General features: G+C 40.2%; 1 protein-coding gene across 2 annotated transcripts; it reads left to right on the plus strand.

The window, feature by feature from the left end:
• Positions 1–2: 2 nt before the first annotated feature.
• Positions 3–16,302, plus strand: LINS1 (lines homolog 1). 2 transcript variants are annotated; one of them, XM_032232856.1, is made up of 8 exons: positions 3–152; positions 1,724–1,791; positions 2,597–3,179; positions 3,268–3,357; positions 8,677–8,818; positions 9,343–9,939; positions 12,568–12,745; positions 14,805–16,302. In XM_032232856.1, exons 3-8 carry the CDS (start codon positions 2,793–2,795, stop codon positions 15,682–15,684), a joined length of 2,274 nt encoding a protein of 757 aa, XP_032088747.1. In that variant the 5' UTR covers positions 3–152; positions 1,724–1,791; positions 2,597–2,792; the 3' UTR covers positions 15,685–16,302. The 2 variants fall into 2 exon arrangements, with proteins under 2 accessions (XP_032088747.1, XP_032088746.1); XM_032232855.1 differs by lacking the exon at positions 1,724–1,791.
• Positions 16,303–17,586: the final 1,284 nt, after the last annotated feature.

A 17,586-nucleotide genomic window follows, 5' to 3' on the forward strand; every position in this document is an offset into this window, starting at 1 on the left:
AGCGATAGCCGGGCAGGGAGACACTGGCTGATAACGGCTGTCAAGGGGAGCGGGAGGGGTGGTGTTTGCGAGCCGCGATGGGGGCGCGTAGGAAGGCTTGATCCGCCTCAGAGAAACGCTGCCGTCTGATCGGAAGGCCGAGAAGATTGAGGGTGGGTTGGGGGGGAAGGGTTTGTTGCATATGAGTGTGGTGAGGGGAGGGTTCTTGCTCCAATGTAAGGATGGGTGTTGGAGGTGGGTTGGACACTATTATCACCATTGTAAGCTTTTATTCATTAAATAAGATGCATAAACATAGAATCAAGTCTTGTTGTCATCCTATTGCACCATTGAGGCTAAAACCGATTTCGTTGTCTTTATTTTGTACAATGACAATAAAGGCTGTACTATACTAACATCACATGAAGTGTTAATGCCAATTTATAAGGCCTTGGTAAGGCCACACTTGAAATCCTGCATCCAGTTTTGGTCGCCATGATGTCAAAAAGATGTGGAGACTCTAGAAAGAGTGCAGAGAAGAGCAACAAAGATGACTAGGGGACTGGAGGCTAAAACATGAAGAATGGTTGCAGGAACTGGGTATGTCTTGTTTAATGAAAAGAAGGACTAGGGGAGACATGATAGCAGTCTTCCAATATCTCAGAAAAGGGAGTCAAGCTAGTCTATTCTATTCAACACGAACCCCAGCCAACAGAACATTTTAAATGTCATAAATATCATTGACTGGCTTTGATGGTTGATACAGGTTGCTGCTGCATCTTAGGTATCGACCAAGATTATTATTTTTATTATTGTTATTATTTTGGAAATCATCCCTCCTGGAAATACGACTCCCCCCCCCCCCCAATATCTTGGAACGTAGCTGAGAAGAATGGAAAGGTAGAGTACCCCAGGGAGAAGGGCTGTTTATATCTCTGTTACCTATGGCTGTATAATATATCATCTTATATTTATGTATGATACACAGATAGTCCTCGACTTACAGCAGTTTGTATAGTGACTGAAGTTGCAACAGCACTGAAAAAGTGACTTAGGACCATTTTTCAAACTTACAACTGTTGCACCGTCCCTGTAATCATGTGATCAAAATTTGGATGATTGGCAATTCATATTTATGAGTTGCAGCATCCTAAAGTCATGTGATGGGGAATCCAGATTCACTTAACAACCATGTTCCTAACTTACCAACTGCTGTGATTCACTTCACAACTGTGGCCAAAAAAGTCGTATAATGGGGCAAAACTCATTTAACAAACATCTCACTTAGCAACAGAAACATTGGGTTCTGTTGTGGTTGTAAGTTGAGCACCATCTGTACCCAGGTAGTTCCCGATATTCTATGGAGATTCTCAGTCATCCAGGTCATGGTTGTCCCAAAGGTGCTTTTTTCTCAAGAGACAACAGGACTTTCAGGTTTTTCTCTGAAGATGTTTTGCTTCTTTATCCAAGAAGTTTCTTGAGGTTTTGTGCCTGAGGGAGGATTAAAACTCACTCTCCCAATGCACATGCCTTGGGCCTTTACCCTGTACCAAGCAGCCATCTGCTGGGAAAAGAAAATAAAATCCTAAAGTGCAACTGCTAGTAATTACATTGATGCACTCGTGCATTAGAAATTTACCTAGTAACAATACAGAAGCTGTTTATAATTGCTGCCTTGTAGAATGCTTAACTTCCAAGTTAAATACTGGGAGCTCCTCTGAATGAAGTAATTTTTTTCCTCTAGACTACATTCCTGAATGCAGCATGAATATTTAAGATTTCAGAAATGGAGAATTGCAAAAACAACAACAGGTGAAGAGACAGGAATTGTTTTCAAATAGAAGATTTTTAAGGTATAGGATGAGGAGAGATAGTTATTTGAGAGGTCTTAAGTAGAATTAGGATGACCACATGTGATAGAAAAAGGTATTGGATATACTGTAGATAATTCAAATATTTGCTTTTTAGTATAACTAGTTTAGCATATGGCATCTACATTCTTAAAGATCCATCTCACCCTGGGCACCCTTTTTATGAACTATTACCATCTGGCAGACGGTACAGGCTAATAAAAACAAGGACAAATAGGCTGAAAAACCTGCTTCTGTCCCAGGGCAGTAACCATGAACCTGAAGACGGCATTTAATTTTGTTGCACCATGTGCAATGACAATAAGTAAAGTACATCACTGATAGTATAACTAGTGATTAAATGTTAGTGGTTAAGTTGTCAGATCTCAATTAAGTAAAATCAGTTTCTGGCCTAGAATCAGCCAAGAAAGTTCTTTTAATAATACAAATATATACGGTTTCAAAAAATAGAGAGAAAGAAATGCAAAATAAAAATAAAAAAATAGACCAAATGAGAGAGGAATTGTCTCCCTCGTGCTAGTTCAAGGGGGTTGCTGCTGTGAGAATGAAAAAGACAGAGGCCTTCATGGAAACTACCTTGACTGAGGAAATAATAGAATATAAATCTAATTTAAAAAGTAATTAGTAGCTATATTTGAATAGTTCTTGGTTCTGAAATGTTTCTAATCTTATAACATGACTTGAATTGTTTTGACTTTTCACTAAGAATCTTTACTGACTTCACATTTCTTGTCATTTTTTTTTAGATACAGTAGAATTGGAATCTTTACAGAATTACATCTTACAGATGTATAGAGTCAGTTCCTGAAAATAAACAATGGAATAGGAATTGTAATTTTTACAAAGTTATATCTTCTATGAGAATCAGTTCCTGGAAAAAAAAAAACAATCTGCAGGATTTGAATATATAAAGAATCCCGGGATAGATAAAAATTGCTGATAATGGAGACTTACTTTCACTTCCTCCAAAAAACGTATAATGATATAATTGCTGGTGTTTTGTTAGCCCAAGATAATTACAAATGTGCAGCTCTTCTAAATCCTTCAGTTTTTTCATCGCCAAAAAATTGTGAATTATGTGCCTGTCATTTTTTTTCTAAATTGGATGCTCAGCTCTCTTCCAGTCTAGACCCAATAAACAGTGAACATGATATTTCTACAAACCTTAGCCATCTGAAGTGCCACGCCCGGGAAATTATTCTGCTTCAGTTAACTTTGATCGAGATGATGCTTGCCAAACTGCATCTGCAAGAGGTGGCTAATGAAATAAAACAGAAATACCTGAAGATCCTAAGAATCCTGGAAGAATCAAACATTTTCTCTGAATTAGTAAGTTTCCCAAAGGTTGTATTTTTCTCAGACTCCTTTGTTAAGGTGTTTGGTAGCTGCAACTCCCGTCTGTTTCGATTTCTCCTAGATTCATCTGTTACGTAGTTCAGATAAACAGCTCTCTTACATGGCTTCTAAAAGTTTGGCTTCCCTTGTGCATTTTCAGCTAAGAGAAGAGGTAAGTCAGAAAAGGAGCTTTGGAGTTACTATTTAACCAAATGTATCTGCTTTGTGGTTTTGTTTTTACTTCAAGTACAAATGTAATAATTGCTGCCAACAGTAACAGTTCAGGATTTTGCACAATGAGCACGTAGTACAGAACTTAAAACTTAATCTTTAATGTTATAAATCCCCATCCCATTAGCAAAAATACTAATTACACCTCGTGCACTCTCAATTCAGCTGGTTTTGTTCTCCTAGAAAAAGAAGAGGTAAGCTTATACCTGGTGGTGCCATCTGTTACCCCCTTCTAATTGCATTGCTTTTACTCATTGGGCTGGCCAGACAGATGTTTCTGCCTTCCTCATTTGACCATGTACTTTTCTCCCAAATGTTGCACTGGGAAAAGAGGGTCAGATTTTTTTAAAAAAAATGTAAATACTATAAATCCATAAATGACAAAGAGGCAAAGAGGCATTCTTCATAATTTATACCGAAGGAAATATTTCTTCCATTTAACTATATTTTTTGTGGATATGTATGATGTATAGCTAAGTGTTTTTAACGATGCGTCTAATTCAACCACTATTTTTTAAAATGTATAGCAAACCAGATTTTTTTTAGCTGGCTTATATTTAAGAATGTATTATTTCCTTTTTTTTCTTTACTTGATATGATAGTTCAAGAGAATTTTAACATTTCTTGTTTTTTTGTGGGAGAATAAAACATTTCCCCCAAAAAACAGCCACGAAAAGCTCTTGAGTTTTCAAACCGGAGGAGTGGGGAAGGCTTTTCCAGTGTATTTAGATTGCAGTCATTTGGTTATCTTTTGGTTCATTTTAAATTCCTGATAGCTTTTCCCTAATTGTGCTGTGTATGCATTGCAATCTTTTTAAAAAAAAATAATCTTTATTGGTTATACATTTTTTTAATAAGACATACAAATACAACTTTAAACATACAAACCCTCCCCCCCCCTCCCGTGACAATCATTCACAGCCCAACATTTTTTTTTCTTCCTCATTGTTTAGTCTCTAACTGTCATCTTTTCGTTACAAAATTCAGGGATCTATTACAATACCCACATTCACTTTTCGTTCCCATTGTTAACAACTGCTATTTAACTTTCCCAGTTTTAAGTCCCTGCTGTTCTCTTTGTTGCCCACATTTACCATAGGTTCCAGCTAAGATAATGTTCCGTTTCTCCTTTGTCCCTCAGCCAACCCGTCATTCTGTCCATTTCTGCACACTCATAAATCTTTTTAATTATGGCATCTTTGGATGGTATGGTAGTAGATTTCCAAAATTGTGCATAGGTTATTCTTGCGGTCACAATTATATGTAGGCTCAAATGCCATATAGATTTATTCATGTTTTCTGGTTTTATACTTAGTAAAAAAGTCTCGGGTTTCCATTCCATACTTGCCCCGGTAACCTCTTTTAGCCAGTTTTGAATCCTTCTCCAGTATTTCGTGGCCTCAATACAGGACCACCAACTATGGTAGAATGTGCCATCCCTTCTTCCACATTTCCAACACAGTGGAGATAACCCAGGAAACATTTCGGCTAACCTCGTTGGGGGAAAGTACCATCTATAAACCATCTTGTATATATTTTCTTTAAACGCTGTAGATATCGTAAGTTTAATAGTCTTACTCCATAGATCCCACCATTTACCCATTTCAATCTCATAGCCAAAATTTCTCTCCCATGCTATTAGAAGACTTTTATCCATCTCTTCTTTAGCATCTTGACAGGTCAAAAATTGATAGATTTTTGACAACATTTTCTTATCTCCGCCAAACAAAATCTTATTCAGCTCCTGAAGGTTTGGGTAGATCCCAAACAATACCTTATCGCTTTTAAACCTACTTCTAATCTGAAAATATTCCCACAATTCCAGATTCCTGCCCTGCTGCTCTAATTCCATCTTTGTTTTCACGTTGCCATCTTCTGTCATAATGTCTTTATATATTATGTTTCTTGTCCAATTAAATATACTGGGATGCGTTAAGGCCTCCAACGGTGCCAGCCAACACGGAACCCTAAAATAGTACTTTTTCCTCAACTTTTCCCAATCTTTTAATGCCATGTTTATGTTTGATTGTTTACAAGCATTAGCTGTATAGAATTATAATCCCTGGAATGAAACAGTTGTTGATGGATAAAAATAAAAAGAAGTGCAAGTGTATTACATTAGTAATGTTGTCGCTAAAAAGACACGGTGGCTCAGTGGCTAAGACGCTGAGCTTGTTTATCAGAAAAGTTGGCAGTTTGAATCCCTAGCGCCACGTAACAGAGTGAACTCCCGTTACTTGTCCCAGTTTCTGCCAACCTAGCAGTTCGAAAGCAGGTAAAAAAGCAAGTAGAAAAATAGGAACTACCTTTGGTGGGAAGGTAACAGGGTTCCGTGCGCCTTCGGCATTGAGTCATGCCGACCGCATGACCAAGGAGACGTCTTCAGACAGGGCTGGCTCTTCAGCTTAGAAACGTAGATGAGCACTGCCCCCTAGAGTCGGGAACAACTAGCTCATATGTGTGAGGGGAACCTTTACCTTTAATGTTGTTGCTATTAGTAGCGCATCTCAAAATTTTGTAGCCCACCCTCATTAATGACTTTGGGGTTTTTTTTTGCTTTCTCACAGGGTGCATTATTAGTCCATGTGTATAGTTTTCAGTTATTTGTGGCATATAGCTGGTTTAAAAGATGGGGAGTGGATATATGATTGAATGTTCCTTACATATATCATTACAATATGGGGTGGGGGATGGGAAATAGGAAGACAACTGGCCTTCTTTTTTTTAGACTTGCTGCTTTTCTATACCAAGAAAATAGTTGGTGCTGACCATATTTTAACAATATGATCAGACACTATATACATTCTGCATTTTGATGCAGATTCTTTTTCATGTGCAACTGTACCTCGTTAGTTTCCTCCTGCTAACTGGTGTCATAATGCAGTACTAAAATAATCAGATAGAGGGCTTCATAGGACAAGAGAAATCATATTTTGGATATTCTGCTGTTCACATTACATGTAGATTTTCCTCCAGATCTAGTGTATGTATGGAAGCTACTGTTTGCAATAGCCTGTCATCTATTCTCCAAAACAGATTTTTTTTTTTAGCCTGAATTTGACTGAACTCAAGTAATGGCAGGGCCCCATCTAAATCCATGACTTTTCCACCCACTGTACTTTTTCTTAGGACAGAACCATTCCCCTTTCTTTCAGCCGTCAAAAAATTGCCATGCAGGTATTTACAGCAGTATGAAAAAGTGGGAAGTTTGTAAATTAGAATAAATAATCAGTTCATTTGATTGAGGAGAACAAAGCGTTACAGGGGTGAGGGTGAGCTTTTAAAGTTAAGCTTTATAGGAGTGATTGATAGAATAGGTAGGTGGAAAAATTCTTTGACATTAAACTTTAAAGCCTGCACTACAGAATATGAAAGTGTGGAATTTAACCAAAGGTCTTAGGATAAAGTGAGGCGATTTGTGATCTCAGATAGATTCCTGAATGTTATTCAATGATGCCTCAGCATGAGGAGGCATTGGCAGCCCAGCATTTTGACTGCAGTGCTTAGAAAATGTCACTTAAAATTTCTTCTAAACTTGCTAAAGGCATAAAGGGAAAAAAACATTTGCTTGTGTTCTGTGCAACTGAAATTAAATATAGGTAGTCCTCAACTTGCAACCATTCATTTAGTGACCATTCAAAGGTATAACGCCACTGGAAAAAAAGTGACATGACTATTTTTTCACACTTACAACCGTTGAAGCATCCCCATGGTCATGTGATCAAAATTCAGATGCTTGGCAACTGACTCATAGTTAACCAAAGGTCTGTGTCCTGGTATGGTATGATTCCCCCCCCCGCCCCCTTTGCGACCTTCTGACCAGCAAAGTCAATTGGGAAGCCAGATTCACTTAACAACGGTGTGGCTAACTTAACCACTGCAGAGATTCATTTAGTACCTGGAAAGGTCATCGAAGGGGACAAAGTTCATTTAACAACTGCCTTGCTTAGCAACAAAAAAATTAGGCTCCATTGTGGACTACCCACACTGCTCATATTTCCATGTAAACAGGTTGGAGAGAATGCTAGTTTCCAGCTTTTCAGATAGAAAGAAAGAGTGGGGAGGGGGGGATTTCACCCATCATGCTTACTATGCTATTTTAAATAAATACCTTTGGCTGGACTTGCACAATCTACTGGGTGGTAAGCTGTAATTACAAAAAACTGGCTACCATACTATGCCAAAGGTCAATCTTACAGGTTAATGAGATACGTAAACCTAACTGTATGCTGTCAGTTTCTAGTAAAACCATCCTAGACCATTTGCCTCAGCCTTTCATCCTTCCAGGGTCAGTAACATGAAGACCCGGATTGTTGGGGGAAGATGCTGACTCTGTAAACTGCTTAGAGAGGGCTGTAAAAGCATTATGAAGTGCTGTTGCTGTTGCTATTTAGAAACACTTTGCTGTTTTATGAGTTCTCATTTTCAATCTGAATTAGTTCAGTACACAACTGATTTTACCTAATTAAGTATGGAGGCCAATATAGCAATGACACTTAGACTTATATACCGCTTCATAGTGGTATCTGAGTCTCTAAGTTGTTTACAGAGTCAGCCTCTTGCCCCCAACAAACTGGTTCCTCATTTTACCCATCTTGGATGTAAGGCTGAGTCAACCTTGAGCCTGGTGAGATTTGAACTGCCAAACTGCAGCTAGCCACAGCTCTTGGATGTAATTTTACGTGGATTAATTAAGGGAGCCTTTATACCTAATCCTCACAGTATTGTTTTATGTCTAGAATATATATATTAACCGATGTATGGCTGTAATATTAGTATTATCTTCCTTCTCATCTTCTCTACTATCGTATTATAATTCTCTTCCTTCTCATCTTCTCTACTATCGTATTATAATTATTATTACTCTGTGGCTTTGCATGTATCTTGAGAGCTTCTGCATCGGAGACAAATTCCATGTGTGTCTAATCACACTTGGTCAGATAAAGTATTCTATCTATTCCATCTATCTATTCTATGTGCTCTTCTGCTTTTATGACTGGTAAACAAAGTGTTAAGTAATAAAGCTGTAAGAGTTTATGCTTTGTGTCACTGGTTTGGCTAGCTAGTCACTTTAAGAGTACAAAATGATGAGAAAATGGCCAATGCCAAAAACTTTTGGAATAGTTATCTTTTTCATGCTTTTCCCTTGTCTTGATTTTTGGAGAAGGGTTAAAGGTTATCCTTTATGTGGTGGATGTCCAAGAAGTCATCATTTGTTCAGTGCCACCCAGAGTAACATGCGTTCTCTCTCTTTTCTCAGAATTCATCCAATAGCGCCTGGCTTGCTTTTTGTTTAGAGACTTTATCACGATTTCCCAGTAATAGTTCAATAGCAGAATGCCTCTGGATTTTGACCAATGTAATAAAAGAAATTTTGAATGATGACAACCCTTGCAAAGAAGGTACTGTTTCAGTTGGCATTACATTGCATGTAGCTAATAGAAGATCAGTGCACAGTTACTCTTCGTGAAAGCTACTCATACATTCATATTGTTATAGATATAGCTTGTCTTCTCAATTTTCAGGGAAGAAATGGCCTCTCTATCATATTTAAATGGCTCAGTGGCTAAGACGCTGAGATTGTTGATCACAAAGGTTGGCGGTTCGAATCCCTAGTAATGGAGTGAGCTCCCGTTACTTGTTCCAGTTTCTGCCAACCTAACAGTTCAAAAGCATGTAAAAATGCAAGTAGAAAAATAGGAACCACCTTTGGTGGGAAGGTAACAGCCTTCCGTGCGCCTTTGGTGTTGAGTCATACCTGCCACATGACCATGGAGACATCTTCAGACAGCACTGGCTCTTCGGCTTTGAAACAGAGATGAGCACTGCCCCTAGAGTTGGGAACGAGTAGCATATATGTGTGAGGGGAACCTTTACCTTTATCACATTTAAGTCCTGCTTGATGCTGGTGTTGTCGTTATTATAGGTGACCTGAAGAAACTTCTTACTCCACTTAATAACGTGCTGGAAAACTTTTACAGTTCCATCCTTTCTTATTATTCATCTGCTCACAATATTCCACTACCTGCAAAATCAATCAATGACATGAATAGCTTTCTAGATCTCTTTGAGCTGCTTGCCGCTTCCAGGATTCACGTGCCACTCAACCTTGGATGCCAGAGGGTATTGTTTTTGAACTCTTGCAATATCAGCTGCCTTGCCACATTACCCGTTTGTGATTTCATCAAGAAGAAATCGATTGCGTTGCTTAAGAACTGCATTCTTCACAAAGCTGGCGAAGACCTAATTAAGTCGAAGGCGCTTCCTTCCTCATCCCGGGACCCTCATTTAGACAACGATCGATTAGTGCTGGCTGATACCGTGCTACACTTTGTGAATTCTGATTGGCTGGGTAGGTTGGGTGTTAGTGGAAACACCCGCCATTTTGATGGTAGCATCATTGAATCTCAAGCCCAGGTGAAGAGTAATTTCGATGTAGTGGTCTTCAGATCCTTAAGCTTGCTTCTGCTTAAAGCGTTAGAGACGAAGAGCCGGGATTTTGCCTACAAAACTGAATCACAAGGTAATTTTGCTTCCTAAAGCAGCTTCAAAGTGATTCACAAGAAAGTGTTTTGTGAGTAGACTACCTACAAGATGAAAACGAATGGGGTTGCCACCGTATTTTTGAATGTATGTATGTATGTATGTATATATGTATGTATGTATGTATGTATGTATGTATGTATGTATGTATGTTTAAAGCAGGGGTGTCAAATTTCAGGGCCGTGGGTCAAATCCCGCCTGCAGGGTGCTTAAATCTGGCCCGTGGGACAGCTCTGAGAATAGTGAAGGACTGGTCCAGGGTGCCTCTGCTAGTGAAAGTGGAGCTTGAGGGGGCTGCGCATGCGCCTTCCCAAGCTCCATTTTCACTGGCTGAGGACAGCAGGAGGCCGTTGCGACCAAAAACAGCTCGGGAGCCTTTTTTCATTGGCCGAGCACTTGCACCACCACCGACGCTGCTGACACAGGTGATATCAGTTTGGCCACACCCACCCTGGCCCCCGAGATCAAACACAACCCTGAATGTAGCCCTCAATGAAATCAAGTTTGACACCCCTAATTTAGAGGAATGGAAGTTGAGAGTTTCTTGAGTGGAAGGGAGAAATGTGTTCATCCACCAATGTTTCCCTCCTTTATTTGTTGAACTACTTCTCCTTCCAGTATGCTGAAGACGATTTACTACCTATTTATAAACTACATATGCTTTGAGAAATAATTTATCCAGGCAGTTCCATGGATTTATCATAGTAATTTGAAAGCCATTTGTTCCATCACTTAAACTACAAGCTTTAGCTACTATATTATGGATTAACTACTGGTAAAGCTTTAAAGTTGATTGCCTTTCACTGCCTAGAGAATCTAAGCAACTATAGAAAATTGAGTAATACCCTGTTTCCCCAGAAATAAGACCTCCCCGGATAATAAACCCAATCGGGCTTTTGAGCGCATGCTCTCAAATAAGCCCTCCCCTGAAAATATTGCAACACAGCAACAGCCATGAGTTGACCACGCTCCCTGTCTCTGCACCTCAAAAATAATAAGACCTGCCCGAAAATAAGTCCAAGTGCTTATTTCAGGGATCAAAAGAAAATAAGACCCTGTCTTATTTTTGGGGAAACACAGTAATAATAAGAAAATATTTAAAGATGGTGTTTTCTTTTCACACATAATAGATTTTGAGGATCAGATTGTAAAGATGTACAGAAAGAACAGTGGCTGCTAAATGGATGTGCAAATTTTGGTTTCACAGACGCTGGAGAAATAAGTTACTTTTAAGAGAAGATGCCAGTTTATTCATTCACCTGGCATTTCCGTAAAAAGTTGCTTCAGAACATTCAGAATATTCCCAACATGGCAACTATAGCAAAGTTACCTTGTACAAGAGGTGGGAGGATTGTGTTTAACTTGAGCAGGTGTTGCAATCCAAAATTTCTCTAGAGAATGTAGATGTTCAGTGCAGTGTGCAATTTGAAATTCAGTTTGGTTGCGTCTCCAACTTAATTAAGAAATTCCACTCCCAGAAGTCTTGATACACAGTCCACAAAAGATTGGACTCAGCTAAAATGGAGAGTTTTCAGTGGAGTGGATAATTATATGTACACAGGATTAGTTTTCTGGATTATGGATGCTGTAGGCAGAAATGCTTTTCATCTGTTGCATGAGCAGAAAGTTTGTGCCACATTGAATTTGAAAATGGATCCTTCTTTTCCCTGAGCCCAGACTTAGCATTGTTTTACTAAGTCCTTAAGTCAGTACCAGTAGCGTTTTCTGGTATAAAAAATGGATTCTTGTCTCCAAAGATTGTATGGGTAGTCCTTGACCTACAGCCACAATAGAGCCCAACATTTATGTTGCTAAGCGAGACGTTTGTTACGTGGGTTTTGTCCCATTTTACGACCTTTCTTGCTGCAATTGTTAAGTTAGTACCACGGTTGTTAAGTGAATCTGGCTTTCCCATTGATTTTGCTTGTCAGAAGGTCGCCAAAGGAGATCACATGACCCCAGGATGCTGCAACTGTCACCAGTATGAGTCAGTTGCCAAGCGTCTGAATTTTGGTCACGTGATCACAGGGATGCTGTGATCATAAGTGCGAGCAACTGTCCTAGGTCACTTTTTTTCAATGCTGTTGAAGTCGCTAAAGGGACTGTTGTAAAACAGGGACTATCTGTAGTAATATTATATGTTCTTGGCACCCAAGTAAAAATACTTTCTTAATATTTGTTTTATTTATTGTTGTTGTTGTTGTTGTTATGATTATTATCCTACCTGTAGCTGGTTAGGGTCCCACCAAATTCTTGCAATGACTGCAAGTGGAAACATGGAAGGAAAAAAGAAGAATACCAAAAGCAATATCAGCAAAATTGATACATTTTTAGGATATTTTTTCTTGCTGCTCTTGCCTTTTCTGGCAAGACTTATTGGAAGTGAAAAGCTTCTTTAAAGGCGTTGGCAAGCAAGATATTGTCACTCTTGGTCACCTCTAGAGTTTCGAAATGAAATTTTCACTATTGTTTCTCCTTTGCATTTCGATTAGAACAGGTAATGTGAAAAACAATAGTTGTTCCTCAGATATTGTAAATTTTAAATCAAATATATTTATGTATATGATTTTGGGCTGGCATTGATTTTTTTTCTTTTTCTTCATTTTAGTTCATTTGGAGAGTGTTATGGGTCTACTCTTGACAGTCATAAAAAGCCACCTGAAGCCTTCGGCCTGTATCTACTTATCTGAACACCCTTGCATGTGGATTTCTCTGTTTATAGAACAAGATGATGAGATGGTAGAAGCTGTAAAGTCACTGCTGGCAATTTATTTAAACTTGGAAAGGTGAGTGCCCTTTTTCCCAGAAGCCATCAACTTGTATCTGCTCAAAATTATCGATCGTCATAAATATCTTGAAAGTGAACACACAGTTCAGGCAAAAGTGTTCAAATTGAAACATTCATTCCAATTCATTTTGCTTCCAGTGTATCACTCCTTCTAAGACAAAAGGGACATGGTGGCTCAGTGGCTAAGACGCTGAGCTTGTCGATCAGAACGTCCGGTGGTTCGAATCCTTAGCGCCACATAACAGAGTGAGCTCCCGTTACTTGTCCCAGCTTCTGCCAACCTAGCAGTTTGATAGCATGTAAAAATGCAAGTAGAAAAAATAGGAAGGTAACAGTGTTTTGTGTGCCTTCGGCGTTTAGTCATGCCAGCCACATGACTATGGAGACAACAGCACTAGCTCTTTGGCTTTGGTTTCCTTCACTTCCTGGGACAAATCTAGCAAGCTTACTTGTTCCTCTCAAATACAGTAGTACATGAATAATGTTCGCATTTGGAGTCAGGTATTATCTAGAGTTTCTTTTCTTCCATATGCAAGGAATTTAACAAGCAGTACAAAGAAGATGTGCAGCATTCTTCCATATTATAAACGGGATAATCAAATATGCATCCCTTCTTTAAACAAGACCATAGAAACATTGACAGAGAGATCAGTGAAGTAATCTGCTGGTCCATTAATTACTCTCAATGAAACAGAGAATTGTATTCTGAAATTTTGACATAGTTCTTCAGCTTTGTCATGAATTCAGTTCATTTCTCTTTCTGTAGGGAAGAGGCCAGAGTGTTTAGGATGTACGGTAGATTTCAAACATGTGCTTTGAACTGAATACCAGTTATTTTACTTTATTGCAGATTTTACTGATACCCATTATTTATATAATACATGATTTTTTTTCAGGAGATGAGCACTGCTCCCCCAGTGAGAATTAATTAAACCAGTGGAATGGCTTAGCTCCAGATTTTGTGGATGATGCTCCATTACTGGAGGTTTTCAAAAAGAGAATGGACAGCTGTTTGTCCAGGATAATATAAGGCAGTGATGGCTAACCTTTTTGGCGCTGAGTGCCAGAAGCACGCCTGTGCACACCCATAATGCAATGCGCATGCGAGCAACCGCCCCCACCAGCGTGCGCCCACATCTCCCGCATGCGCCCCTGACTCATGCATGCGTGGCAGACCCAAAAACCAGCTGTCCAGTGAGAGGCGCGCATGCACAGCAGAGCTGAGTTGCGGTGACAGCTCGCCTGCCCACAGAGAGGGCTCTGTGTGCCACCTATGGCACTTGTGCCATAGGTTCGCCCTCACAGGTACAGGGTTTCCTGCTTGAGTGTGGGACTACAAGACCTCCAAGGTCCCTTCCAACCCTATTACTCTAGGTATCTTGGAAGTTCCATAATCCATCACCACGGATTCTGTTTATGCCAATTGTCTGAAACATCTTAGTCACCCCTAGTAAATTTGGGCTGGCTCGTGTTTGGATTTCCTTATGCAGGATATTGGAAGATCATTGCATACTGAGTCTTAATCATTTTACCTGAAGACAACCTGGATAAAACATAGGTTATCCCCCCCTAAACTAGGCTTTCTCTCGCTTTATTTTAGTTCCGTGACACACTACAAAATGCTATTCTCCAATGGTTTCTTAGTTCACAAAGGGAGGCAGAAAGTTGTTATTTATTTAAGTATATTTAAACCATACTTTGTGTCCACGTGAAGGCCCATAAACTGATCAAGTTCTCCTAATTAGTAATTACTAATTACCAATGCCTTTCTCTTCCATCTCATAAGCTAATATCAAATTACAGTTGACGGAGGTGAAAACAAGCATGCTCTCTTTCTTCATTTGTTCACTTTCTTCCCTTTTATTCATATAATGTGCATTGAATTAGAGCCCGCAGTGGGAGAGAATGCTTGAGCGCCGTGATCATTCTAACGGTCTGATTTATTTGGCCAAAAATAATAAATGCAAATTCAGCTCTACTGTTAAAAGTTCTTGATAAAAACGATCGCCAGTTGAGAAGTCATATTTTAATCTTCTACGTTGTTGCTTATTTTTTAGATCCTGCCACGACGTTAATTTTACCCCCTGTCGTTCAGATGACGAAATCCAGGACAATCGGACACATCAGAATGGTTATAATCCCCACTGCATCTTCTTATGCCTGTTAGGGAGTATCGCATTTGATGCCACGGTCCTTCTGGATTTCTTGATTTCGTCGGAAACCTGCTTCTTGGAATACTTTGTGCAATATTTAAAACTTCTTGTAGAAGACTGGCACTGGTTCGTACAAGTTTCCAAACGCTTTAAGTTCACCGTTGGCAAAGATCTCAGAATTTGTGGGGAGAACTTGTCCTGCCAGCAAGAAGACGGCCCCAACTCAAACCTCACAGGGCAGAGCACTGCATATGATCCACGGGCTTCTATGGAGGCCCTTTTGCCTTCCTCCCTGAATTTGTCTACCCTCCTTCGTCAGGGAGACAGTCAACCCAAAAAAATTGATTTTGTGACCACATCTAGTGACCCGCATTTACCGGGGGCTTTTCAGAAGCTGGTTGATTATGATAGCTCAGATGATTCTGAAGGGGACTGCGGAAGAGAAGAATGTTTGACGGACACAGAAGACAAAGCTTTAAACTATCGAGCCTGTCCAAATAAAGCCGTTCTCAACGAGAGTGCAAAAAGCTGCAAGCAAGAAGGGTTCCCTTTTCTTGAACAAGATTTGAATATTTCATCAGGCTCCAGCAGCAAACTCTCCCTTCCAGAATTTAAATTAGCAGGTGAAACTTTGCAGAAAGCAACCGCATGTTTCCAACAATTGCAAAAGTCCATTTCTAGGCTGCATGCAAAGAGACTCTTCCCATACAACCCAAATGCACTCGTGAAGCTCTTGAATCAAATTCATAGAATTGGTGAAGATCCCCGAGCTGCTTCAGACTAGTCAATTTGTAAAGATATATAGTCCTCCAGGTTAAACCCATCTATTGGTTAGCATTTGAAAGGATGTTCCAGAAAATTAATAGGCTCTGAAATACGTGGCCCAAATGCTTTCTATGGGATTGAAGTATATATTGTTCATGAATTGTCTGCTTGGTTAAAAAAAAACACTGTAGCTTCAAATCCCTTGATCCGTTTAACTCCAAAAGGGGGTTATAATCTTGTCTGTGCTATGTGTGAATTCTACCGCCCCCCCCCCCCCCAGTTTTTTTTTAAGGCAATAAATTCTGAATTTTATTTTTGGCACCTTCCTCTGTCTGAGATAATTTTGATATGAAGGATATATGTTCTCAGTGAGAATTAATTGCTGCTTTTTAAAAGAGAATGCAATAAGATTTGTCTGATACAGATACAGATTAACAGTGTTGGAAGGGATCTTATATAGATCATCTAGTCCAATCCCCCGCTCAAGCAGGAGACACTACACCATTTCTGACAAATGGCAGTCTTGAAAGTCTTAAGTGATGAAGCCTCCACAATGTCCAAAGGCAACTACTATTCCATTGGTTGATTGTTCTCACTGTCAGAAAGTTTCTCCTTATTTCTAGGTTGAATCTCTCCTTGGTCACTTTCCATCCATTATTCCTTGTCTGGCCTTCAAATGCTTTGGAAAATCGCTTGACCACTTCCTCTTTGTGGCAGCCCCTCAAATATTGGAAGACTGCTATCCTGTCTCCCCTAAACCTTCTCTTCGCTAGGCTAGCCATGCCCAGTTCCTGCAACTGTTCTTCATATATTTTAGTCTCCAGTCCCCTAATCATCCTGGTCGCTCACCTCTGCACTTTTTCTAGAGTCTCAAAATCTTTTTTATAGTGTGGTGACCAAAACTGTATGAGGATAGGATAGCTCTGTATACCAATTCTGAGGAAGGAAAACATGTCATGATTAAATCATTTAAAGTTTGATGAATTGGGTAAGCACGGCTGAAGAGGAAAAGATTCAAGTTTTACAGCTTTTTTCTTCAAAAATGGGTCATGGTTTTATGGTTTTATTATTTATAGGCCGCCCTTTTCCCTGAGGGGACTCAGGGCGGCTTACAATATATAGGGAGGGGAGTACAAGACAGTAAGACATAAAACAATACATAAGTAAAAATAGTACACAACATTCATCATTCGGGTGGGGACGGATTACAATCTTTATCCCCAGGCCTGACGAGATAGCCAGGTCTTGAGGGCTGTGCAGAAGGTCTGGACGGGGGTGAGGGTACGAATCTCCACGGGGAGATCGTTCCAAAGGGTCGGAGCTACTACTGAAAAGGCTCTCCTCCGTGTAGTTGCCAGTCGACATTGACTGGCGGATGGAACTCGGAGGAGGCCTAATCTGTGCGATCTAATAGGTCGCAAGGAGGTAATTGGCAGGAGGCGGTCTCTCAAGTACGCAGATCCACTACCATGAAGGGCTTTATGGGTGGTAAGTAGCACCTTGAAGCGCACCCGGAGATCAACAGGTAGCCAGCGCAGCTCGCGGAGGATACGTGTTATGTGGGCGAACCGAGGTGCACCCACGATCACTCACGCGGCCGCATTCTGGACTAGCTGAAGTCGCCGGGTGCTCTTCAAGGACAGCCCCATGTAGAGCACGTTGCAGTATTCCAGCCTAGAGGTCACAAGGGCCCGAGTGACTGTTGTGAGAGCCTCCCGGTTCAGGTAGGGTCGCAACTGGCGCACCAGGCGAACCTGGGCAAATGCCCCCCTGGTCACAGCCGTCAGATGGTGGTCGAAGGTCAGCTGTGGGTCCAGGAGGACTCCCAAGTTGCGAACCCTGTCTGAGGGGTATAAAATTTGGCCCCCCAGCCTGAGTGATGGAGCACTAGCCAAATTATTGGGAGGGAAACACAACAGCC

The sequence above is a fragment of the Thamnophis elegans genome, chromosome 16, assembly GCF_009769535.1.
Source record: "Thamnophis elegans isolate rThaEle1 chromosome 16, rThaEle1.pri, whole genome shotgun sequence".
Classification (NCBI taxonomy): Eukaryota; Metazoa; Chordata; class Lepidosauria; order Squamata; family Colubridae; genus Thamnophis; species Thamnophis elegans.